We start from the raw sequence: 25026 nt of genomic DNA, 5'->3' as shown, positions 1-25026 counted from the left end.
AAGAAGAAGAAGAAGAAGAAGAAGAAGAAGAAGAAACAAAAACCCATTTTCATTTCCTATATCCCTTTCATTTCCATTATTACATTTCCCGATTTTTTTTCCTCCGCGTTTCGTCTTTCTTTTTCTTTCACGTTACGTACGTACATACATCACTCAATCAAGCAGTCACTCGGTCAATCAATCAATCAATCAGGTAATTAATTAGCCCCAGAAAAAAAACATCAAGAAAAGAAGCAGCAGAAGGAGGAAAAGAATAAGAAGTAAGACCCATGTCCATGTCCCAGAAAGGGTAGAAGCAATTTTTTAAAAAAACGAAATGAGACAAGAGGGAAGAAAAGAAATCCAGATGACCGGATGATGAACGCCGGAACCAAACCAAAGCCAGAGCCATATGTTAGAGCCATTACCATAATAATGCCACACCATGCCATGCCACAACACCACGCCACACCAGAGTCATAGTTATACATTGTTAATGAGTCAGTCAATCATCCCTGTATGCAAGGAAGAAAGAATTTGAGATGGAGAAGAAAGAGGTGGAAGAGAAGAGAAGAAGGAAGAGAAGAAGAGACGTCATGACGAGATCGGGGTATCGTATTGTATGTGCAAATAGCAATCATCCCAGTTTTTCGCCCAAAGGAACTGTTATAACTGGAAGACCGAAAGGAAGGAGGAAATTGGAAGACGTGACAAGACATGATGGATTTCCACTTCCGTTTCTGCTACTTCTCCCCATATTTACCGTACTCCTGCTGCCACTTCAGCAGGTGCCGGGTCAGGACGTCCATCATCTCGACGCTGCTGAGGTCTTTGAAATCCTTCTCCGCAGACGAGGGGCCTGCCCCCTCACCATTTTTCACGGAGAGAGTCGAGGCACCGTCCGTGGAAGCGGTGCCTACTGCTCCTCCTTCGCTGGGGCCGGTCCCCAGCTGCTCTTCCACGGCCTTCACGGATGCCCGAGAGTCGTTCCCGTTGCCGTTGGGCGGCGTGGTGCTCTCGCCGCTGACGGCCATCTCAACTTGCATGCGCGAGATGAATTCTAGAATGGCAGCAACCCGTCGTTTCATCTCGTTCATCGACGTCCGATGCGGGTTCAAATGGCGGGCCTTGCTCGGCTTGCTGCCGGAATCGCCCCCGTTCACGTGGACTCCGTTCGACCCTCCGTGACCATTGCCATTGGGAGAATCTCGTCCCGCCCCCTGATCGCGGTAGTGTCCTGGGGAATTCGGAGAGTTGTTCCCCTCACCGTTGACATCGCGGTCTCGAGTGTATTGGTTGCGTCCCTGACGACCCCCGCGACGCGCAGGCGGTCGACCTGACTTTCGTGTCGATGGGCGTGGAGCAGCTGGTTCTTGAGTTTGGACGGGAGTTCCAGGAGTCGGATCGGAGGGTTCGGCATCATTGGGAGCTGCTGCTTTCGTTGGAGACGCACCGCCCTCGTGCTCGGACTCTGTGACGACATGGTCAGCCCAGCGTCTGGGTGAGAGAATAAAAATTTCTACAAGACTTACCGTCCCCTCTTCTTCTGTCGGAACGAGATTTTCTTCGATTGGCAGTATCGGGGCGTTCTGGTTCTGCCTCTTCTGTTTCCTTCGTCTCCTTATCACGCTGGTTTCGATTGGTGATCGCACGCTGTTGTTTCTTCGCACCACCGTTCGTTTTCGCTTTGGACTCGTCATCCGAAGCGGGCTGTGACACTGGGTTGCTTTGCTTGGAGAGGGAGGAGGGGGAGGGAGAGCTGGTCCGTTGTCGCTTCACAGCTTGCTTGTTACTGAAGAAGAAAAAAAAAGTTAGACCCAGATCATGTTCCAACTCAAGCAATTGAAGACGACTTACGCTTCACTGTCGCTGCGACTCCTCTTCGGTCTGCGGGAGCTTGCATCATCATGGCTCATTCTGGTTTCTTCCTTGCTCTCCTCGATGGCTCGTCGGAGCTGCTCCTCCTCGTCATAGGCCGCATCCCGGCTGTTCATGGTGGAACGACGTTTAGGATTATTAACCGTCTCATTCTGACGAGTCTTTAAGTCGCGCGAGCGTCGGGAATTATCTCTCGAAGAGGCTCGGGAGGAGGAGCCCGGGGACGAAACGGCTGCGACCGGCAGGTACTGCGACGAGTTCTGCCTGCGGGAACGTAAGCGAGATGTCCACATGATAGTTTAGCAGGAGTGAAATAATAGGACAGGAAAACAGTGTATTAGTATTGCGAGTGTCTGGTGAGATTGCGGTGGTGTCAGGGGTACACTGGGATGTTGTGCTTTTGGACAGTGGGGGCAGGACAGCCATGGGACAGCAACAGTGTAGAGTCAGAGAGGCGGCAGTCCACGTCTCTAGACAATAGAAAAGGAATAAAGAGATAGATAGTGACAGTGGAGTTGCTCACGTACCCATTGGATTCAGTCGTGATCTTGTGAAGATCTTTCCGGCACTCCTCACAAAAATATTCGTCCGGACTCATGGCCTCGTCCATGATGCCGACGCAACCCCCGTGCTGCCACACCTTACATGAGTCGCACTGAATGAACATGCTTCCCAAGTCATCACTGAGAGGATCGGATGCGTCCGTTGACAGCGTCCCTCCGGACTCATCCTTCCCCCCGGACTTGTGGCCGTGCCGACCGAGGGCATCGCGGCGGGAGGGCGGCAGACCGGGATAGTCTTGCTGTCCACAAAGACACCGCGTTATTTCTTCCTCCTCTGGGTCCTCCTCCTCTTCGTCTTCTGCTTCGGCAGCTTGGTGCGGATCGTCGTTGTCCTCGTCTCGTGCGCGATGCCGTTGGCGCGTGTGGGGGGCGTCGTTCTTACTGTCGGGCTCGTCGAGGGACTGAGAGCGATGCGTCGACGATCGTTGTGGGGAAGGGATCTTGTGGTTCGATCGAGTACTCCTTTCGCCGCGGGTGAGCGAGTTTCCCGAGCTGGAGGAGTTCGAGTGCTGGAGGAGAGCAGGAGAGGGCTGGGTTGTGCGAGCACGGGAGGAGCGACGAGGAGTCATGGCTGCGACCGGTCCTTCCGTGGGACCCTAGAAAAAAAATTGAAAAAAAATTGAAAGCACGGGGGTATCCTATTGTCCGTCGCAAGCAGGCAATCCTGCGACCCCAGGAGCAAAGCCAGCCGAAGCTGCTTTGCACGCGATGGGAGTGCGATAGCGGACCTCGAGCGGGCTTTTTGGTGGTGGCTCGGCCAGTGGCCGAGAAGGAGCTCAAAGGGACAATTGCAGAGAGATGGGCGAGAAGACGACGGATCCAAGATGACCGTCTGGCAGCTCCCACAGGAAAGCAGCCGACTACATAGTCTGAGGACTGAGGGCTAGGGATCGCGGGGGGAGAGAGGCAGAGAGGAGAGGAGCAGAGGATGGGGGGAAAAGAAGAGACGGAACGGGATGGCGCTGGCTCACGCTTGGCTCCCTCTCCTCTCACGCTGCTCTGCTCGCGTTCGACGGCGGTTGCATTGGCTCGTCCGCTTCCCCGCTCCAAGCACGGCAGACTGACAAAATGCGCAGGCAGAGACCAGGCGCTGAGCATTGCCGGCGGATGCGCCAGCGATCCGTCGTTTTTTGCTCCCTCATCCATGTCTCCGGTATAAATCTACTGCCATCGTCGGTTCCTCTGTCATCATCTTGACGAGTGAGCCGTGTCTCTTTCTCGCCGCCCCAGCTGACTCGACTCGACTCGACTCGACTCGATTCACGCGTCACCCTCTTCGATCGGACTCGACCCCGCTCATCTACGTCCTCCTCCTCGACCTCGGTGCCTGATACCTGAGTCCTCTCCCGTCGATAAGATATTCCCGTTTTTACCGCAGGCCTGTGCACGTTATCTTCACATAACTGGCGATAAGAGAGCTATTGCTGCCAGCAGCTTGGGATTCGGCAGTCATGGCCATGCATTGAGCTGACATTAGCCTAACTATTCTACGGGTGAATGACTGTAAATGCGCCAATTTCTGCTTGGAGATAGATAAGGCCATCGATCGCGAGCTTATACATTGTGGTTCGGGGGAGCTGGAAGTGCGGCCAAACTGAGCTGCTTGCACCGCAAGACAGGGTACTTTGCCTTGCAACGCTGGAAGACAGCTGAATACAAAAGTTGGGTCTTAGAATCTGGATCTGGGACCAGTGTTGCTCATCCCATCAAGTGGGAGGGGGCCTGGTGCTTTCGTCCGATCTCCACCAGATTGCCCTGCGTGGGACCCTTGTATGAAACAGAACACAACGCTTCAGTAGGAACAGGTTTAGTCCAACCACTTAAGATCTAGTCCTTGTTCTACCGTGCGGCAGAAACGGTGCAGCTGTCAACTAGGCTGCAAGGCACCAGACTGCAACTGAAGGGCGTAAGGCTGGAGAGGAGGGCGTCCGGATTCAGGTACGAGGGAGGGCTTCGGGAGGAAAGGGGAACAGGCACGTCTCCCCTCGAAGCACTCCCCAACCCAACAATCAGCCTCCAGACAACGATGTAGACACATTTCTCTGCTACCCTGCACTGCATCGTCTTCACAATATGATAATTCGTAGGATGATTAGTAATTCTCCCCTGGCAGGCTCTCTCCGTCCGTCTCCGGGTCTCCGCTGTGCTGGCAACCCTGACCGCGGTTAAGCCTATTGGCGCATCCCCTTTGGGGTTAGCGCGGCATACCCGAGCCTTGAAGAGTGGCCGCCACGGTCTAACTTACTTCTGCTTCATCGCTCATCGCCCGTTTCGTTCCCATCGACTGTGTCATTCCCCTCCTTGCCCCTATCAGACCCCGTTGCAATTGTGCCACGAGTGGTTGCATCCTGTCCAAGTGCTCGTTTTGGCCCTCCGGCCTCGTCCTCATTGCCGTTGCGCTTCGTCTCTCCTTAAAAGTCTGCTTTTTGGCCTGCTGAATAATTTCCCTGTTGTGTGTAAGTGGATGTGGACTCTTCTCCTGACTGTTATTCACATCCCCTTTCTGTTCTGATCGGTAATCTGGGTTCCCTCTCCAGAGTGTCTTTTCCAAGTTTATTGGCTGGCTTCTACAGAGATCCTATAGTTGAGAAGAGAGGTGCTCACACCTGATGACACACAGTTTTGGATAGAGTCTCCGGTATCGCACGCTGTCTCCCATCTGAAACCCTGCCTACATTCTGGACAAGCGTCAAAAAACAATCTGGGAAGGATAAAGGAGATCTCTGGCTGGGTTATCCATATAACACGTGGGCTGCCGTCGTTGGGAGTGAGTGAGCGTTGTAAACTGACGTGATGGCTGCTACGCTGAGTACGTGTGGTCCCCTCGTGGAAATCTAAACATCCCGGGAAGGCTCCCATGCTATACATAAACGTATATGGATGTGGATGTGATATCCCGGGCCTCTCTTTCCCTGAACCTGGATGAGTCACAGTCGAGTACGTGCCAGCGACTTGATGGCTGATGATACGCTCCTGCAGGCGGAACTTTTTCTTCCGCTCCGGATACGCCATCCCCCGTCTATCCAGATCGACTGATTAGACCTCTACCCAAACGGCCCCTCCGCTCTCGTCTCTCTCCAGAGGCGGCCGAGTCGATCCTCTATCCCCCCGCCCCACCGGTGACCCAACTCTTTTACGGTTCCTATTCAGAGAACGGGGAGTCCCATGATGGCAAGGGATATATGCAGCAGAATGGTGTTGATCACTACGGACACGATCACAGCCCCGATCGAGACCATCGTCATCCATACGAGAACGGTGTCGAAGTCGAGAGTGGTGATGAGGATGGTCCCGTCGTAGTCCGCCGCAGCGCCGGTTTCCGCGGATCGTCCTTGTCCCCCTCCACCCCCACTTCCAATGGCCAAACGCACTCCGGCCATCTTGACAGCCTACAGACCAAGTCTTCGCCGGCTGGGATGGATGGCTATGATGCTTTTGAAAACACTAACAACAAGAAGAAGAGGAAAATCCCCACGTCTGGGTCCCTGAGCAGCCACCACTCCAGTCTCACCACTGATCTGGCAAACATGGGACTATCTGGATCGACCGCATCCACTCCAGCATCATTAGGGGATGGCGGCGGTACTGGGACGTATTATGGTTCTGGCAGTCCTGCTTCTGCAGCAGGCAGTGGGATTTCTGGACCTGGTCGCGGCCGGCTTGGACGCCATGGCCTGCGCAATGCTGGAAGGAACCCGCTCTCTATCCACTCACGGGATTCATGGCTTGGAGGACGATCGGGAGCGGGTCGCCGTGATCTAAGTTTATCTTCACATGCAACAGGTAAATCTGTATTTTTTTGTCTTTTCCTGAAAACAAACACTGACCTCCTTTCCAGGTGAATCTGGAGCCAAATCAGATCAGGGCATTATCTCTGCCGCTATTGCAAACGCTGCTGCTCTCTCTCCAACATCCAAAGGGCAGGACAATGTCAGCTTGCTGGATCAACAGACCAGCAAGACATCACCGACTAAGACTCAGTTTACCTTCACATGTGAATCAGATCTCTCCAAGAGCATAGCACTGCAACCTCCCAATCCATATCCACTGTCTCAACCTCAGCGTTTATCGAACTCTTCACTGCCATCAACAGCACAAAACCAGCGAGATTTTGCAACTCAGGGCACGCAGACCAGTCCAAACATGGGTGCAGCAAACAGCCAGCCGGCACAGCAAGGATCCCAGCAACCCGCGTCAGGGACTCAGGCCAACAACACGTCTGGCAAGAAGACTCGACGATCGCCTTCAAGCATCTATGCGTTGGCAGCTCGTCAGCGGAAAATCCAACAGCAGTACGCCAACCTGCATCATCCGCCAAACCCGGAAGACATTTGGATCTGTGAGTTTTGCGAGTATGAGGCTATCTTTGGTCACCCGCCCGAGGCGCTCATCCGACAGTACGAGATCAAAGATCGCAAGGAACGCCGACGACTCGCCGAGAAGCGAAGACTGTTGGAGAAGGCCAAGATGAAGGGTCGCAAGAGCAAGAAGGCGACCAAGAACGCGGCCAAGCATGCAGCTGCTCAGCAGCCTGCCCACCATCCCACCGAACACGCTGCCATGGATGCCCCGGGATCCCATCCCGATGATTATCTCGGCACCGAGTATGATGACGAGCCGACTTCGATCCCAGCACCAGCCCCTCCCCAGCAAACCCCGACAAAACCGCCTGCGCCGAGTGGAACGGCCGCTCGCACGTCTTCAGCTACAGGCACCGTCCAGCCTAAGGGTGTAGCTGGTGGTGGTGGTGGATCAGGTCGGGCCACCTGAAGCCTCGGCCGGGCAGCTCGATGGCAGTCGCGTTCGTCAGTGCTTCCGCGTCCTCGCAATGACTCCGGTCGGGGGTCTTCTCTCAGCCCATGTCTTGATCTGGCTCCGCGGTTACACTGTTACGACGATCGGGAGTGTCAGGAGGCTGTCCGGCAATCTGTCTTTGTGATGACGGTCTGGTTTGTTGGTGTTGTTCTTGTGTTTGTGTCATTGTTTCCTCTCGCATCCGTGTCTGCTTTTGATACGCCCCTCCCCTAGAACATTACATATCATGGTGTTTTCCTTTTTGCCCTGGTGCAGTTGGTAGGTATCATTGGACTCCCCTCTCCACATCCCTCTTTCTTTTTATCCAGTATGGTTTCTCCGCATAGCGTCTGGAGAGTTACAACGGCATCAGTATCACTCTGGTCCCAGGACCAACTTACGATCTCGTTTCCTGGTCTCGGTTTTTGTCAGTGTGTTGGAGGATCGTGGCGTGGATCGGTCTTTTGTTTGTCAAGATGTGAGTGAACTCCTGGAATACTCTAGTGGTGGTCCATAGCTTTGGCATGAACCTCGTATACAGGATAAGGGGCCCCACCAGTGTGTGAGTATTTGGATTCTTTGTCTTCATGCCTGTACGTATCTGTGGAATGCCAGTCTTTTCTGTCACAAAAGAAGGTTTGCCCATCGCTCCTGGTGTGGTACTCTTCTGTGCGGCTATAAGGCTGTTTTGTCCATAGGATCAATGAATGAAACGAAACAATGAAGCGATATGTTAAATTTTTTTTTCTTTTTTGCGCTGTCGAATTTAGAAAAGTTTCTAGTATCGCATGTCAGGAGCGTCGACGGCCAGTCAAGCCCCGCCCCCACGAGGAATCCGCTACCGCCTACGGAGTGCAGGGGCTTGCCTAGCTTAGGTGCCTGGCTAGGTGCGCCGTGCCTGCCTAAGGTAACAAGCTGGGCGGGCGCTTCCCCAAACCACCGGCAAGAATGTCAGGCTGTTAGGGACCACTCAACCGCCAGCCAAGCGATTGGCAGACCCCTGCAGGATGACGTCGGCGCTTGACATCTCGCTGCTCACCTGGCAGCGGTTGGCGAGTATCAATCAGTCTCTGAATATGTCTGCGGTTAGCTACCTCGATGCGTTTCATTCCTCATCATTCATCAGTAGCCAGCCACTCTTTGCCATCTAGTTTGTTCCAACCATACCCATGACCATCACCATGATCATCAATGGATGGAGTTATCCGTGTTATTTGGGCCATCGCAAGCAGCCCTTCACCATGACCGTATAACCCGCTCTTTCCTTTGTCTGTCTCTATCTTTCTCTCTCCTCACACTCTTTGTGCGAAGGTTTCATCTCTTTTTTGGAAGGTTATATATTCTTAGCACTACGGCGGCTACCAAGACGAATGACAATTGTCCATCAGGAAGCGCCTGCTCAACCCGAAACAGTCCCCACGGAGACTGCAGTCTTATACACGCAACATCCCTAAAATAAGAAATCACGAAAAGTTGATCCAGTGAAGACGGCAGCTCTGGCCTGGGGCTCTCCATGTCTGCACACCGTTGACAGGTTGGTGGTTCTCAAACGCTGAGACGTATTAGGCTCAGGTGGAACAATAGGTAGGTTCCCCAAAAGCTTTATGGAGAATAGTTCGTGCGATCGCCAAGTGCAGCGCTGAAGGATACGAATCTATAAAGATTCAAGGTACGTCCTGTCTTGTTTGTGGTTCTTCCATCTATCTGCAGTGCATCAATCATCTTTGTTCCGCATTGTTCACTCCTTTTGTTTCCTTTTCTTTCTGCTTTTCCCTTGTCTCTCTCTCTCTATTGTTCGTCGGGTCTTTCAGTCTATTGAATAGGCGTCCATCGCGTCCATCTTCATTACTCATTGGCTATTGTCTGAGATTCTATTCCCATTCACTGCTGTTAGTGCTGAGTCAATTCCTTTGATTCATGCCACAATAACGGCAATTCTTCCCGCAGCAACAGAAAAAGAAGATAGCCTCCTGCTTTGTTAAAAAGTGCGCAGCGCGCATGTTGACGAGTTTTACCTGCTTTCTGGATTTTTCTTGGTTCCTACTATTCAAATAAATTTGACGGGACACCCTTGACCACTCGTTCTGTACATCCTACTACTGCTGCAACTTCTGCTCTCAGAGCTGCCAGCTTATCAATACACGAAAAAGCCATCTCTCCATCACTTCATCCACGCCTCTCATGTCGTTCCTCGCCTTTCGACTCTTGAAGATCGGTGTTAACCAAGCCAAGATCCGCAAGGCCAGGAAAAACCAAGCACAACAAGACGCCCACTCAGGCTGGTACGACAACGGCTCCGGCGAAATGCAGTTAATATCTCCCCAACTGACAGGCGGTGGTGCTCGTAGCCCCGCCAAAGCATTCGCCGACACCTTCCTGCGCTTCTTTCAGTTTGTGCTGGGGCTCACCGTCGTCGGGCTCTACGGAGTGGATCTCAACCATGCCCGACAGAAGCATGTCTACGCTGACGCGAAATGGGTTTATGCCGAGGTGACGGCGGGCCTGGGAGCGCTCACGGCTCTGATCTACCTTACAGCACCGTTCATGCTGAAGGACCCGCTCGCCGTCCGTCACCGCCTGCACCTGCCATTCTTCCTCTGGGAATGCACCTTGTGCATCCTGTGGCTGACGCTGTTCGGTATTTTTGGGAAGATGTACATCAGCGAAGACCCAGAGGGGGAGCCTGGAATCGTTCGCATGAAGCACGCCGTGTGGGTTGATTTGACAAATCTGGGACTATGGACCATCACCGCGACATGGTGCGGCATCCGCTGGCGGAGAGGGATGAAGGCCGCCGCCGCTGGTCGTCAGGAAGAGAAGTTTGTCGAGCAAACTGGATAAATGGCTTACCACCACCGAATCTCGCCTCTGCGCGAAGTGAAGGGTAGAAAGGGGAGAAGGGAACGACCGGGTTGATAATTACTTACTTACTACTTTTTTTTCCCGCTTTGGATACTGATTGCCTATTGCTGATTGCTACTACTGTACCTGGGTTTCATCAAGTTTACTGAACTCAACTACTAAACTACATACACGCATATGCAACAATGGTCTAGTCTGGTCTGGTCTGGTCTTGTTTTGTCTCGTCTTGTACTGTATTGGATGGACTGCTGTCGGATAAATTGCTTTTTTTTTCCCCTCTCTCTAAATCTTCTGGGTTTGATGATTGACTGATCTTCGTGCGAATGTCCTCTCTCTCTACTTCCACAACACAACACAACACATTCATTCATTTACTCATTTCGGTTACGCATGTACGTCTTTTCTGCATTTATTCATTCATTCCGCATGGAGTCGCTCAATTACCTACCTAGTAACTAACTAGTGTCAGAGTAACGCCATAATTATCAAAATTTATCGGAACAATTTGATAGTTATCAGATTAATGACGAATACATCATACCTGCCTGTGTCTCCTACCTAAGTAGGTTAGGTAGGTTAGGTAGGTATTATCTATCTACCTAACCTAACCTAATCTACCTAGGTAATCTCTTTGCAGGCTCTTATCGAGATTAAATCTCCCCGTCTCATAGCCATATGGATGAACGAGAGGAGAGGATTAGATGGATGGGATGGATCAAACTCAGAATCTAAGAATAGTCTGAAGAACTACCTACCTACCAGGTACATTACCTACCTATTTAGGTACTTAATCTCAATGCACAGTATCCAGAGAGATAGATAGATAGGTGGTTAGGTAATGGTAATTAGGTACCTTAGGTAGGCTGGTAGGTTTAGGTAGTGAGGTAGTAGGTAGGGACGGTGTGTCCAACTCAATACAACATCGTGCCATAAACCCTCAAAACTCCCCTGCTACTGACATGTACTCCAGGGGAATTACTGATACCTGATAAAGAAAAGAAAAAAGAGTCTCTTTCCTTCATTCCTTCTTTGCCTTCCCTTCACCTCCTTTGAGCAGCTGGTCCATTTGACTATCTACCTAGATCTTTCATTCTTTTTTTCAGGTCCGATTCCGGCTCCTTTGTCTGGACCGGTCAACGAATGAGCTCAGGTGACTGTTTGGGGATTTCGGCAGGGTGAATTCGCCCCTCGCAGATGCGCTCTGTACTGAGGGTAGTCCAGATGCATAATTGGCTCGATTCGGCTGTGGCTGTGGCTGTGGCTGTTGTGTGTTGTTGGGAGTGCTGCTAGGATTATTATTAGGATCTTCTGCTGGTCGTTCACAAGACCGGGCTGGTGACCTCCCCCTCCTGGAAGAAGACGGCTGCAAATGAACTGGATCTGCACTTTTTGATGGTGGTGGCATTACTGACAGTCTTGTCGCTGGGGACAAGCTTCGACTTCCCCGCCGTAGCTGGCCGATATCTGACTTTGCAATGAGACTTCTCAAGTACGACGAACTTGGGTTCGTCAGAGAAGATGCTTCCTGACGCCTCCGTTCCACGAATCGGGTTCGAAAATCCCGGTCCACCAGCGATGGTGATGTTGATGATTGCTGATCAGCAGCCTCCTCCGTCGAAGAGGGGCGGTCCGGACTGCGATGGCGGTGGACGCTGCTGGCGGTGAATCCGATTGGAGGAGGACTCAATCGACTGGCAGCAGAAGAAGTGGAGGTGGTCTGGTTATTGTTCCCATCATCCGATCGTAGGTATGACAGCGATTGCCAGGAAAGTCCCTGGGCACCGTTGTCCCATTCTGGCGAACAATTTTAGTTTCACTGCCAGTAGTAGTGCAAAAACGAATCGAGCTTACCTTCTTGAATTACTGTTTTCTGCACCGGAGCATTTTCTTTCGTAGTCGCTGCCTCCGATGCAAGGAGACTGTCCTCTGAGACTTCAGCAGTAGGTGAAGTCTGGGCAGATTTACGTTTGATAAGCACAGGCCTACGTTTCGACAACGCCGGCGTGTTCGCGATGAAGGTCGGCTTTTTCCGGCCTTGTTTCTGCGCTGGATCACGGCTGGTCGCTGCTACCACTGTTGCTGGTGCTCCCATTGTCGGTGCTAACATGGCTTTATCTTTCTGGATAGCTGACTCCGGGACCAGAATCCGTGTCGTTTTGAAGGATGACGGCTCTCCCGGGGTCGCACTGGGCTTCTCTGCATTGGGCTTCTTGAGGATCGACGGAAGAGGAGTCCGAGTCTGGACACTGTGTGCTGCTGAAGGGAAGTTCTCAGCGTCATTGTAATTACTGACGGCTTTCGTAGGAAGAGTAAGGTTGTTAAGAGGCTCCGGAGAAACGCGGCTGGTCTTTTTTTTTTTAGGTCAAAAGTTAGCAGACAGCTGCGTCCCGGGAGAAGATGTACTACCTTCTTCAGGGCCGCTTGCGGAGACTGACGCGGTGTGGTTCGAAGAGGACGGTCTTCGGAGATGTCCATGAACAGCGCAGCCAAGGTCGATCCAGTAAGAGTCTCCCGAAGCCGCGTACTGCCCCAGATTCTCCAGAAGAGGTTTTCCAACCGAGCTCCAGCTCCATCGCGCTGAACAGAGCTGTGCGTGGTATAGACTAATATAACGAGGCCAATCCGGTCAGCTAAAACCATCTCCAATATTATATCGATCTATCGATCATACCCCTCCATAGCTGAGCAATATCTTCAACAGCGACGTCACCCAAACCATCCAACTCGGAGCGGATCTTGCCAGTGGTGGTGACCAGACCTGCGGGGAGATCCTGCGTCATGGCAGCCGGACGTCGTGGCTTTCCAAGTTAAAGAAAGAGAGGTAGCAACTACATGATCAGCGCACCAAGACTGTACGCGTCTGGGATGTGGGTAGGAATCGAATCGAACGTCTACCTGTCGCAGGTGGGATTCTGATCACGCTCAAGCTGGAGTAATCTTCACTGACGCGACAGGGACAGGGCGCAAGCTGAGCATGTCGCACAAGGATCAGGCAGTGAGATTATCGAAGGGACAAGTCAGCTTGCCTTTTGCGTCAGCGAGAGACAGAGGGAAAAGCTCATATTTGTTTTATGGGTGCCGAGATAATGTCCGATCAGAGCAGATGAAGACAACGCGTTCGTGATGCTGTGTGATCCTGTTTCTGTTTCTGTTAACAGCTCGTCCTGAGATCGGACGATTCTTCCTGCCCGTTGGCTTTGTCTTAGGTGATAAGACAGCCCCCAGGTCCGGCGGGTTTAAAATGATTGCTCCAAGAAAAGATGCTAAGCTGGCAGGACCTCGCAGTGAGCTGGAGGAGGAGTGTGGGGGGAGAAGGGAGGTGGTGCAGACAGGCCGCTCCAATGGCAAATAGCACAATGAGCTGTCGTCTGTTGACGATGGTTGGCAGGGACCTGCAAGATGTGAAAGAGCCGAGTGAGCTAGTAAGAGTGTGCGACCAGATGAATGGACAAAGTGGAGGCTCTTGTAGCAACAACCTTCCCATCCCATCAACGGGTCTAGACTACCTCTAGAAGGTTGTCAACTCGGCCTCCCGTCATCATTAGGTCGGTGCGGCCCGGACGAGTCAGTCATCCAGAACACATCTCTAAACCAGACAAAGCATCTTCGGCCTGTTGATTCCCATTTTTTCCCCACAAGATCCTGCCATCGCTTCAGAGGGGTCATCCTCCAGACAGATCATCATTATGGGGGTGGCAAACGGGCGGGTCGCCTATTTTCCCCGCGTCACGGTGTGGTCCATGCAGGCAACCATCTGCAGGATATTCACCGCCGGTTGATGAAGCCTGGACAGCTCATCTCGGAGCTGATCGGGAGGTTAGATAGATACCCAGGTTCATGTGGGGGGATTGCTTCTCCCAGGTTCCGAACTGTGTCTTATGACTCTGATCCCTCAGACAAGCGAAGAATGATGATCAAGGGATTGACCAGGACACTAGATCAATACAGTTATGAAGGGGGCTCATCACATTGGCTGTTAGCGAGCTAAATCTAATCTACTAGCGTCCTTCTTTTTCGATGATAAAGAGTCAACGTTGGAAGGAACTACCTATCGGGGTAGAGTGATCGCGAAGCCCTTGTTTCAGATCCGGCAGTCCGATCCCACCATTGGTGATCGATTATACAAATTGCGATTATGCCTGGTGGTGATTGGCAGGGGCATCATAAATGTCCACCAATTCTCGGCGAGCTAAAATGTACAGTACAGTACATAATTACCTACCTCGGTAGGTACCTGGCCACATCTAATCTACTGGCGTAGCCGCCGAAATTAATAAAACACTTTACCACACCGCGCTTGCCGAAATTTCTTCGAATAACGGGCAATGGCGCCAGATCGGGACCAACCTATTCGTTGGTTGGGCATAAAAAAGAAACAAAGAAAGTGCACCCGATCAATAGAGAATCAAATACTCCGTACTTTTAGCTTTGCCTTTACCTAAGACTGGCTCTACACTCAGTATTACTCTTATTCGTCCTGTATGCAGTCTACTCCGATATAATTCCAGGGATAAGTCATATGACCTATTGAACTAGAAGCCGTCAAGAAGTATTTGTCACGACCGAGTTTTAATTTGATTCGTTACCGTCCCAGATAGACGACAGTCTGAACGAAAAACAGAACCCCGTGCAAGGAGGCTGGTCTCATGACCAAGCAGATGACCACGGACGGGAAGAGACGGGATATCCACCATATCTCTCGACAAGGAAAAAAGAAATTCCCCGCACACAGTCAGCTGCCACAAACGGTAAAGGAGCATCGCATCCTGCAAGGGGAATCGACGAAAAGGCCCAGCAAATCAGATTGAGATTTGGATCGATCGACATCGACGTCTCACATTATGTATGCAATAGGTACTGCACATTCAGACAGATGTGGTTGCCCCAATAATGCATGTATGCATGCAATACCACTATCTTGCGATCTTGATCGATTGAATCATGAGCATCACCATGCATGTTATATCAGGTCACATGTGCATGACCATTCCTAAGAACGTGAGTGGTATCATTCTATGCTCTTTCGTCCAGGGGAAAAATTTTTACCTATCATAAGCAACTTCCTGTGCTCTTTCCACGGTATACTTGGGGGTCTCTCAAGCTAGTTACTATATGCCTCTGCTTGCTTATAATATATTACAATATACCTAGGTATGTAACAGGGGAATATTATCAATTTAAGTCTCTCATCACCGCAAAGTGGATGACATCAAGAATACATGTACTATATATAGATAAAGTATGCATTGCCTAGGCGAGGTACTTAGAAGTTAATATAGAAGCAGAAACCATGCTTTTATAATTAGGAGGCACATAAGATAAGCGATGATTCTAATGAGAATAAAAAGAGTTAAGACATCGCCTGCCTGGAGTTATCAGTTCAATTCGTATGATATCACTGGTTGACAAGGGAAGCAAAATGGCAAGAGAGAGATCAAAGAGCGAGTCTGTTTGAAGTTGTACTGTAAGAGATAGAATATCTACTAGCAAGGCTAATCTAATACTGATCCGTTGTTGAGCAGGAAATTAAATTTAAGGTCTGCATTACAGGTTTACTAGGAATTCCTCATTGCGTCCATCTACTTTATAACATCCTTCTGCGAATCAACGTAAGGGTTGAGATTATTGACCTGACGAGTGCCCTAGGGGGTCACCATACCCATTGGTCTGCTGCTGCAATAGCCCTGCAGTAAGCTGATCACTCCGGACAAGATCTTGGAAAGAACGAGGCTGGGTGAAGTGGACGTATGTAACTCCGCCGGCGGGGATCACTGTCTCTGCAGGGGAGGGCTGGGTAACTTTCCATCTAAACGTAGTTGTGTAATCTCATCCCCTTTCAGGTCTTTGCAAAGTATTTCAATTTCCATAATGCCCGTGCCTGCCAAAGGTATCAGCTGCCAAGGTTCCCCACACTGACCGGGAGTGGGATCCCGCCTTTGCTCCGTTCGCCCAGGATAGTTCCGCTCCGCCCTGCGGCCCGCCTTCCTCAACGGGTAACTAGCCACTCGGACCTATCCACCGGGCTTATCTCTCGTTCTTATCTTTTCTCTTTTGTGGTTTCTACAAGAATGTACCTGCACATTAGAGACAGGAAAAACTCAATCTAATTCTCATTCAGGTATGTTGTGTGTGCCACGTGCTGTACGCACGGAGACCTTCTTACTACCACTCATTACCTAACTAGGCAATAGTTATCTAACTTCATAATAAATAAAGTTGAGGCTCATATTCTGGGTTAAGAAAGAAGAAGAAGAAAAAGGACCAATAATTATGCTCCCTACAACGATATCAGGGTCCAGCTCTCCTGGTCGCTGCGCAGCATGCCAAACTTCGGCTAGGTCAGCGAACGAGTATCGCGTCTCCATCGTCTGTGGAGCCCCGCGCTCCGAGACCGAAACCTTTTCCATTAAGGGATCCTATATAATTATTTAGGTAGCTCACCTTTCATCCCATTTATCTTACCTATTAATGATAAAAGTAGGTAACTAGCTCTGTGGCGAATTAGTAATCTCTGTCTCTCTCTCTCGATCTCGAGTCGGGTGATTAAATCTCAGTTGGTTGATTTTTTTTCTCGTCCCCTGTCTTGCTGAGTGAGCCATATAAGCTGAATTTCATCAGCGAACGAGGCCTAATTTTTTTTTCTTTCCTCATTATTTTCGGTTGATGCGGCATGTGCGCACGCATGGTGTGATGACCGATACACACATTTTATATTATTTGGATGGTCTTAAGTAATACAGTACTTGTAGTACAGAGTGCTCTATAGTCTAGTTGTAGTTGTACCAGGTAAGACCTAAGGTCCGCATGCGGCCCGCATCCAGTCAGGTACGCCCAACCTTATCTATGGGTGGTTTCAGATGCGATTGCGATGCGGACATGCGGCCGCGTTAGGGGATTGGAAGCGGAGCTGATTCGCATTATCTTGACGAGAATTATCAATCCATCAATCCTCTGGATAGTTGGTTAGCATCGTTGTACATATATAAATAAATATGTCCCTTCGAGGAAGGGAGAATATCAATCGATCAGGAAAATCGTACAGCATCAGAACAACAGACATACTTAGTTTTCTCTTGTGATCAATTACCATACATACTGTACCTGACACCTACCAATCTCGCCCTTATATTGACCTGAAAACTACCATGTCAGGAGTCGGTCGTCGCGTTCTCCTCACCGGAGCAAACGGCTTCATAGGAAGCCACATCCTGGACCAGCTGCTGAACGCCGGCTTCTACGTGCGCGCCGTCGTGCGCTCTCAGGCCAAGGCAGACAACGTCCAGCGCGACCACCCCAATGCCGGAGAGAATCTCAACACGGCCATCGTCGAAGACATCACCGCTCCCTGCGGATTCGACACCGTCCTCCAGGCCCAGCCCGCCGTTGATACGGTCATCCATACCGCGTCCCCCTTCCTGTACAGCGTCGCCAAGGAGCCCCGGGACTTCCTTGACCCGGCCGTCAAGGGAACCTCTGAACTCCTCAAATCCATCAAGAAGACGGCCCCCGGAGTGAAAAGAGTCATCATCACCAGCAGCTTCGCCGCTGTGGGGGACTTCGGTCAGATCCCCGACGAGGGCAAGACATACACCAGTGCAGACTGGAATCCAATAACGTGGGAAGAGGCCCTGGCCACCAATGACTGGAGTATCGCGTATCGCGCCAGCAAGAAATTTGCCGAGAAAGCCGGTGAGTTCGCATCCATCAGAAACAAGTAATTTGTTGCTAACCAGCCTGTGTCTGGTGTTCCAGCATGGGACTTTGTGGAACAAGAAAAACCTGGATTCGACCTCGTCGTGCTCAACCCGCCCATGGTGTACGGACCATTGCGACACACCATCTCCAGCATCTCCGAACTGAACGAGTCGAATCTGCGGATTTGGCGACTCTTCATCGATACCAACAAAGATGCAGAGACGCCTCCCAACGGCTTGCCTCTGTATGTTGACGTTAGGGTAAGTCAAATGTCTCATCAACTCCTACCTGGCCGACGGTCGAAAGGTGAAGAATGCTGAGCAAAGAATCCAATAACAGGATCTCGCCCATGCACATGTCGCTGCCGCGATGACTCCGGCCGCCAGCGGGCAGCGGTTCCTGGTCACTCCAGGGAACGCCTCGGCACAGGAGATCGCGGACCTGCTGCGGGCCAAGATCCCCGAGCTGGCTGAGCGCACCCCTATTGGCAACCCTGGGGACACCGCGCTTCCGTCGTCCGCAATCACCGCAGACAGTCAGCCCGTGCAACAAGTCCTGGGACTCACCTTCCGGAGCAAGGAGAGCACCTTTGTGGAACTTGCCAAGCAGTTGCTCGAGGTGGAAAAGGCACAGCGCGAGTAAATTTGCTGTATATCCACACACAGTATAAATATGATCAAGAGCCAGGATTTGCAGAAAGATATGTCATCGATGATATGGTATGTACAAGGAATATATAGGTCGGAAGCCCGCCTGGAAAGGAGATAATAAAAGACTGTACGTTGTAGTAGGTACAACGGCTTGTATGTTACTAGGTAGTTAAAAAGGAACATGTGAATCAGCTGAAAGAACATACCAGCGCGAACCATTGCGCTTATTTGCTTTTGATATCTCCCTCCTAATGCTATCAGCACCAAGAAATAGTCAAGTCAGAAAACAAAAACAAGAGTAACAGCAAATTGTAACACAAGAGTAACCATCGCAGTCCAACATACCATATCCATGTCTATGAAATGCAACACGCTAAAGTCTGTAACCAGACCAAATAAAAAAACATAGCTTACACATTACACAAACGTTGAATGGAACGAGGTATGTCTTCAATGTGGCGCAGTGCAATCATATTGGTTATCAGGCATTAGCCAACGTATTAGAAGGGGTATCAGCCGCAGAACATTCGTTGCGGAGACAAAATAGAAGGAGAACCCGAAATCCTCGTAGAGAACAAAAAAACCGCCGTCTATGAAACTTTCCGGGAAAAATCTACAATGCTCTATGTAAACGACAAAAAAAAGCGGGAAACAAAGCGAACCCTAAAGAGGCTGGAGGCAAGATGCAGGTTTAGATACCTAAGTAAGGGTGTAGCCTCCATCAACTCTCAGGTCTGCACCAGTAACGTATTTGGATGCGTCGCTGAGCAAGAAAGTGACAGGACCCATGAGATCTTCAGGCGTGCCCATCTTTCCCTGAGGGATCAAGGAAGTCCACTTCTTCTTTAGCTCAGGGTTTTCGTCGAGAATCTTGCGAGTCCTGTGAAACAGGATATTAGCACTGACTCCGGAACCCTGGCGCAGAATAACCGGTGTAACTTACAGAGCAGTGAGCATGTATCCGGGGCTAATGCAGTTGACACGGATGTTGTGACTGGCCCATTCAACCGCCAGAGAGGCAGCCAAGTGTCGCACCGCCGCCTTGGAGGCGTTGTAGGGTGCTTGAGGTTGGGGAACGTTGACAATAACTCCCGACATGCTGCCAATCATGACAATGCTGCCCGGGGCCTTGCGCTCCATCAGGTGCTTGGCAACCCCCGTAGCGAACAGGTAGGTGCCGTCGACATTGACGCCCCAGAGCTTCTTCATTCGATCATAGGGGTACGAGATAGCATCGAAGTTCTCGGTGAACCCAGCGGAGGTAACCAGGCCGTCGATTCGACCGTGCTGCTTGATGATTTCCGCAAGGACCGCATTCACCGAGTCAGGATCCGACACATCAGCGTAGTGTGCCGTAACCTTAGGCAGTCTGAAGAAGACCAAGTCAGCTAGTGAATCCCGGATTTTTTTTTTAAAAAAAAAGCAAGAAAAGGAAATACTAACTTCTCCAACCCGGGGTTCTCCTCTTGGAACTGAGCTACAAGCTTCTTGGCTTGCTCTTCAGCTTCCTCCTCTGCGATGAGTTAGCGAACAGAGCTAATCATGTCACCAAATTGAATCCAATGTAGCCCGAAACTTACTGTTCAGGTCGACAATGGCCAGGTCAGAGCCGGAAGCCACCAGTGCCTGACCCATGACCAGACCCAGACCGCGAGCACCTCCGGTCACGACGCTGACCTTGTTTTCGAGGGAGAACGTGGCCAGCGTGCGCTTGAAGTGCATGCCTCCACGGCCCTGCACGATGGGACTGCGGGGTACCTCCTCGTCCTTGGGATACTCAATGACAACGCTCTCGTCGGTACGAGCATAGGAACCCTCATGTGGCGCCGATGCGTTCTTGGAGTCATCCTGCAATCGCGAAGAGCTTGAAGAGATACAGCGAGTGTTAGTGGCCAGAGAGGGCCGCGAAGCTCCCCGAATGGCAGTTGGGCGAGAAGTGGCCTTGTTGACAGCCCGCAGGGCCTGACGAGCGACCGAAGGTTTGAACATAGCGGCTCTGGGGAAAGAAGACGGTTAACGAAAGTCAAAAACAGGGAAGTAACGTGGGTTGTAAGAAGGTGGCAAGTTGGGAGGCATACCTTGGAATAAATATTAAACTCTCCTAGGGGAGGCCCGCAAGAAATTTCTGCCTCGTGGATGAATCAGACTGTGGAACAGTCGAGAGCATAACAAATACGGAGTATATTAATAGCTTTCTGTGTCCACGCGCTAGCTATCGTGTACCTTAGTGATGGATCCGCGGACTTAGGGTCTCAGGAATGCGATCGCAAGACAACAACGCAAATCTCCCCCTTATTATTTTAATTTACGTGATCAAGGCCCAGGAGTAATTACGAAGAGGATTTTAAGCGAGGATCCCTTTCTGTGCTGCCTTAGAGTCTGGTGTTGCTACGAGCTCTCCAGTGCGTGACTCACGTATTGGTATTGGTGATGTGGTGGCAGTTTATCGGACGCCCTGGCCAGACCTGCCTCGACAACTCCTTCTGCCTCTACCTTCCATCTGATTCTCCCCGCGCGAACCGCCACCATCGGACACCGCTTGGGACCAAAGCTCCAGCGTCCCAGCCTTTCAGCCTATGCCATCTCTTTCTTTCGTCCGCCTGACCTGAAGAAAATTTCCTATAGGCAGTTAGCGTTTTCCTCTTCGATGATTTTCCATACTCCAGGAGCTCCTACTAGCTTGCGCCGCACCCCCACTCCGTCAGCATGTCGGCGCCGGGGAGGATCCCGATTGTCGATCTTGGTCTCCAAGCCGTTATGATGTGCTGCTGATTATTTACTCCGTATCAGAATTGGAAATTATTTTTCTACCACCTAGCGGCACTCACCGCTTCCACAAAGGGATAGAGATGCCTATTCGCCTTTTAGGATTGCGGGACACTGGGACAGTGGTCGGTGGACACCGTGGCAGCACCGAAAAACACGACACTCTCCTATCTAACAGTCTAGGTCGGAGATCTCTATTTCTAATCTACATAAATGGGTGATCCTGGATTACCCATTTCAGTTCGATGAAGTGCAAAATGACAGAGGAAAAAAAAACAATAACAACCATTGACTACTCTGTACAGAGTATCGAGTACGAGCTTGGAAGATGGGCAGGAATGCTAAATTAGAACCTGCAAATATCGCACAGAGACAACAGACCGAGCCTCTTTCTTGACATTGACAAGTGAACAACTATCCTCTCCGCGTGTGCGGTGCCTGGCTGTGCGCTTACTCCGTACCGAAGTCTGCAACTGGCCTCCGCCCCCGACCGACCGGAGCGATCTTTTAGTCGCTCCCGACGTTGCCGTCCCTCAGATTTCCCCATAACCAAGCAAGCTAAGCGTCGGCCCAGGACAGGGGTCTGGGGTTCACGGGAGCACCATAAAAGTGAAAGCGCCTGAATCGTGAGGTGGTCAGTGCTGTTGAGGTATCCATGTCTGCCGCGCATGCGAAGTTGCTAATAGATTTTTATCATTATGATTTTTATGCACCATCCTCTCCAGCAAACTCGACTAACGGTGTTCCGCTCTTGCATTGATCCTGCACGACTCATGTTAGCAATCGGATGGCCTAGACCCGCAGTGCGTGGGGTTGTGCGAGAAGCTTGTGGAAAACTTCAAGAAACGCGGAAGAGCCATGGAATCTCCCCACAGACAACCCGCTGTGGCTTCGTGGCAGTGGGTCGGCTCCCGGAATAACTAAAAAAGACAAGTACGCGTGACCTGAACAAAAGAAGCAATCGAACTACTACTTACCCCTTTCTTGTGCATAACCTTGGAGATGATCCCGTGATGCGGGCTGCGGATGACTGTTTCCATCTTCATGCTTTCAATCACCACCAGCGGCTGATCCTTCTCCACCACATCTCCCTCCTGAACCTCCACGCTCAGGATCTTGCACGGCATCGGCGCCAGCACGCTGTTGGTAACGTCCTTGACGCCTAATGCCTTCTCCATCCATTTCGCTCTTGGAACAGTGAAGCGATACTGTCGGCCTCGCTGGAACGCCACGATGAAATCCTCTTCCTGGATGACGGTGGTGTCTAGCCGTGTATGAGGGAAGAAGGACGTGATGACTTGAGAGTCTCGATCGCTGTGACTCTTCACCTGGTCGAAAGTCCGTCCATTGACGGTGACCTGGAACGTGTCCTCGCTGAGTTGTCGGACCTGAACCTCATGGCTTGAATTTTGAGTCCCTGTTGAAGACTGCGCCTCTGTGAATGCGAAATGTCGCTGCTGATAACCCGGGCTAAATCCCAGAGCAGATCCAGCGGGACTAGAGAATTTCCCTTGCGTCTGCGAAACAGAACTCGACCCATTGACCAAACATGCCAGAGCAACCTGTGCTAAGACTTCGTCTTCGATGGGCTGTTTGGTGAACAGCTCCTCCCGATGCTTCTCGATGTACCCTGTCTCTACTTTCCCTGCTACAAAATCAGGGCTTTTGCAGACTGCCTTGAGGAATTCGATGTTCGTAACCGGCCCGGCCACTTCGTACTCCTCCAGCGCCACAGAGAGATTGCGGATGGCTTCGTCTCGAGTAGCGCCTCTGACAATCAATTTCGAAATCATCGGATCATAGTGAGCGGAGACCTCGTCCCCAGCAACAAAGCCCGCGTCGATTCGGACATGATCCGTCTCCTTGGGGGTGCGTACATGGAGGAGCCGTCCGGAATCGGGTATGAATCCTCTGTCCGGGTTTTCAGCGTATATTCTGGCCTCGATCGCATGACCGCTGCTAGCTATCTTGGCCTCAATTTCTTCCTGCGTCAACGGGAGTGGAGCCCCTTCAGCGACTAGTATCTGCCAGTGGACGAGATCTTGCCCAGTGACCATCTCCGTCACAGGGTGCTCGACCTGCAGCCGGGTGTTCATCTCCATGAAGTAGAAGTCTCCCGTATCGTTGTCAAAAATAAATTCCACGGTGCCTGCACCTTCGTATCCCACGGCCAACGCGGCGGATCTTGCCTTGGCCCACAGATCTTTCCTGGTGGCGTCGGGAAGATGAGGGGCGGGTGATTCTTCCAGGATCTTCTGGTGTCGTCGTTGTATACTGCAATCTCGCTCCCCCAGGGCAACGCAATTTCCATACTTGTCCGCAAAGATTTGCACTTCGATATGGCGTGGTGTGGTAATATATTTCTCAATCAGCATGTGATCGTTTCCAAACGAGTTCAGCGCCTCGGTCTTCGCGGATCGCAGCTGGTCCTGGAACTCGGCCTTGGACTTGACAATGCGCATCCCTTTCCCACCACCGCCCTTGACCGCTTTGATGAGCACGGGGTATCCGATCTTGTCGGCTTCACTCTCAAGAAACGCGGGGTCTTGTTTCTCGCCATGATATCCTGGGACACATGGAACTCCTGCAGCTGTCATAATCTCTTTGGATCGGCTTCTTGGCGTTAGAGATGACTTGCGACGCAGCCAGAACTTCCTCTGTCACGTACCTCTTGTCTCCCATATCCTCGATGGCCTTCCATGGAGGGCCAATAAATACCAACCCCGCTTCTGTACATTTCTGAGCAAAGGATGGATTCTCACTTAACTGTACGGATAGTCAGAAACGGGAGTTATTTGCAGATATCGGATTTGGGCCTTGCGTACAAATCCGTAACCTGGGTGGATTCCTTGACAGCCTTCCCTCTTAGCGATCTCTATAATGCGGTCCCCGTCGAGATACGCAGACGTTTCTCCCAGATTAAACGCGTATGGCGAGCTCAGTGCATGCTGTGCGCGACAATCGGGATCCGTGTATAGCGTTGTTACTTTGATTCCATGCTTTGCAGCAGTTCTCCCGACCCGTCTGATGCCAGGGTGATTAGCACTGAGCCGCAGGCGAGGTGCTGGAGGGGAAGAAGTGAACTCACAGAGCGATTTCACCCCGATTCGCAATCAATATGGAGCTGAGAACGCTTCTCTCTCCGTTGACATTGGAGAGAGTGGATGCAACTCTTGTTGATGACCTGGATGACGGCTTTAGGCGTATTGCCCCAGGACCCAGGCGGGGACCCGTGCGGAGAAGGGAGGACAGAGGCATTGAGTCGAGCTGCAGTACACGATGAGAAAGAGGACTCCTGAGAAAAACTACATAAAGTAGAACATAATCATTGCATAGTAAACGTAGTGGCGAGAATTTAAAATCCTTAGCGAGGAGAGAGGGAGGATTGCCCTGGCCTGCGCGATCCTTCTGTTTGCTCTATCCTGGGGAATGGCCGACGCCAACCGAACCGAAACCGCGGGGAAACGAATCCACGTGACAAGCACCTTGTTGCAGTCTTGGCATTTGGAGTGCCTGACCGCCTTGATTGATCAGGCCAAGTAATTCTCCGCCCTCCAATTTTCTTGCGCTGACCTCCAGGCTTCCGCAGCCCCGACGTCAACGATTGTCTGCAACCCATTATCAGCCACCATTGTGGATGCTCCAGTGGCCCGTGATTGCCGCTAATTACGGTTTCTGTCACCAGGCGTATTGGGAGACTCCACCATTTTTCCCCCTGCAGCAAAGAAAAGAGCACCTCTCGCTGGAATTATATTACTCCGTACACTTATTGTTGGATGATTTACGAATCGAGTTCCGTGATTGATGACTATGAGTGATGACACTGCTTATTAACTGAA

The 25026-nt window shown here is 51.2% G+C and overlaps 7 protein-coding genes across 7 annotated transcripts; 2 read left to right on the top strand and 5 right to left on the bottom strand.

The window, feature by feature from the left end:
• Nucleotides 1-722: 722 nt before the first annotated feature.
• Nucleotides 723-2989, bottom strand: VTN77DRAFT_2822 (uncharacterized protein; the record flags this gene model as incomplete). The annotated part of the gene is made up of 4 exons (XM_069418704.1): nt 723-1450; nt 1512-1771; nt 1837-2121; nt 2385-2989. 4 exons carry the CDS (start codon nt 2987-2989, stop codon nt 723-725), a joined length of 1878 nt encoding a protein of 625 aa, XP_069282303.1.
• Nucleotides 2990-5213: 2224 nt separating this feature from the next.
• Nucleotides 5214-7190, top strand: VTN77DRAFT_2821 (uncharacterized protein; the record flags this gene model as incomplete). Its single annotated transcript, XM_069418703.1, has 3 exons — nt 5214-5229; nt 5400-6203; nt 6259-7190. 3 exons carry the CDS (start codon nt 5214-5216, stop codon nt 7188-7190), a joined length of 1752 nt encoding a protein of 583 aa, XP_069282302.1.
• Nucleotides 7191-9395: 2205 nt separating this feature from the next.
• On the top strand, nt 9396-10055 carry VTN77DRAFT_2820 (uncharacterized protein; the record flags this gene model as incomplete). The annotated part of the gene is made up of 1 exon (XM_069418702.1): nt 9396-10055. The coding sequence occupies one exon, from the start codon at nt 9396-9398 to the stop codon at nt 10053-10055; it is 660 nt and encodes a 219-aa protein (XP_069282301.1).
• A 1120-nt stretch (nt 10056-11175) lies between these two features.
• On the bottom strand, nt 11176-12856 carry VTN77DRAFT_2819 (uncharacterized protein; the record flags this gene model as incomplete). Its single annotated transcript, XM_069418700.1, has 4 exons — nt 11176-11870; nt 11928-12423; nt 12483-12679; nt 12748-12856. 4 exons carry the CDS (start codon nt 12854-12856, stop codon nt 11176-11178), a joined length of 1497 nt encoding a protein of 498 aa, XP_069282300.1.
• A 4368-nt stretch (nt 12857-17224) lies between these two features.
• Nucleotides 17225-18049, bottom strand: VTN77DRAFT_2818 (uncharacterized protein; the record flags this gene model as incomplete). The annotated part of the gene is made up of 1 exon (XM_069418699.1): nt 17225-18049. The coding sequence occupies one exon, from the start codon at nt 18047-18049 to the stop codon at nt 17225-17227; it is 825 nt and encodes a 274-aa protein (XP_069282299.1).
• A 1071-nt stretch (nt 18050-19120) lies between these two features.
• VTN77DRAFT_2817 (uncharacterized protein) lies at nt 19121-20410 on the bottom strand (the record flags this gene model as incomplete). Its single annotated transcript, XM_069418698.1, has 4 exons — nt 19121-19301; nt 19365-19790; nt 19865-19934; nt 20002-20410. 4 exons carry the CDS (start codon nt 20408-20410, stop codon nt 19121-19123), a joined length of 1086 nt encoding a protein of 361 aa, XP_069282298.1.
• Nucleotides 20411-21892: 1482 nt separating this feature from the next.
• Nucleotides 21893-24445, bottom strand: VTN77DRAFT_2816 (uncharacterized protein; the record flags this gene model as incomplete). Its single annotated transcript, XM_069418697.1, has 5 exons — nt 21893-21949; nt 22165-23800; nt 23856-23953; nt 24013-24211; nt 24276-24445. 5 exons carry the CDS (start codon nt 24443-24445, stop codon nt 21893-21895), a joined length of 2160 nt encoding a protein of 719 aa, XP_069282297.1.
• Nucleotides 24446-25026: the final 581 nt, after the last annotated feature.

The sequence above is a fragment of the Rasamsonia byssochlamydoides genome, assembly GCF_041956645.1.
Source record: "Rasamsonia byssochlamydoides strain NRRL 3658 unplaced genomic scaffold VTN77scaffold_2, whole genome shotgun sequence".
Classification (NCBI taxonomy): domain Eukaryota; kingdom Fungi; phylum Ascomycota; class Eurotiomycetes; order Eurotiales; family Trichocomaceae; genus Rasamsonia; species Rasamsonia byssochlamydoides.
Note: the sequence above shows the minus strand (reverse complement) of the source record. Positions and strands in the feature narration are given on the sequence as shown.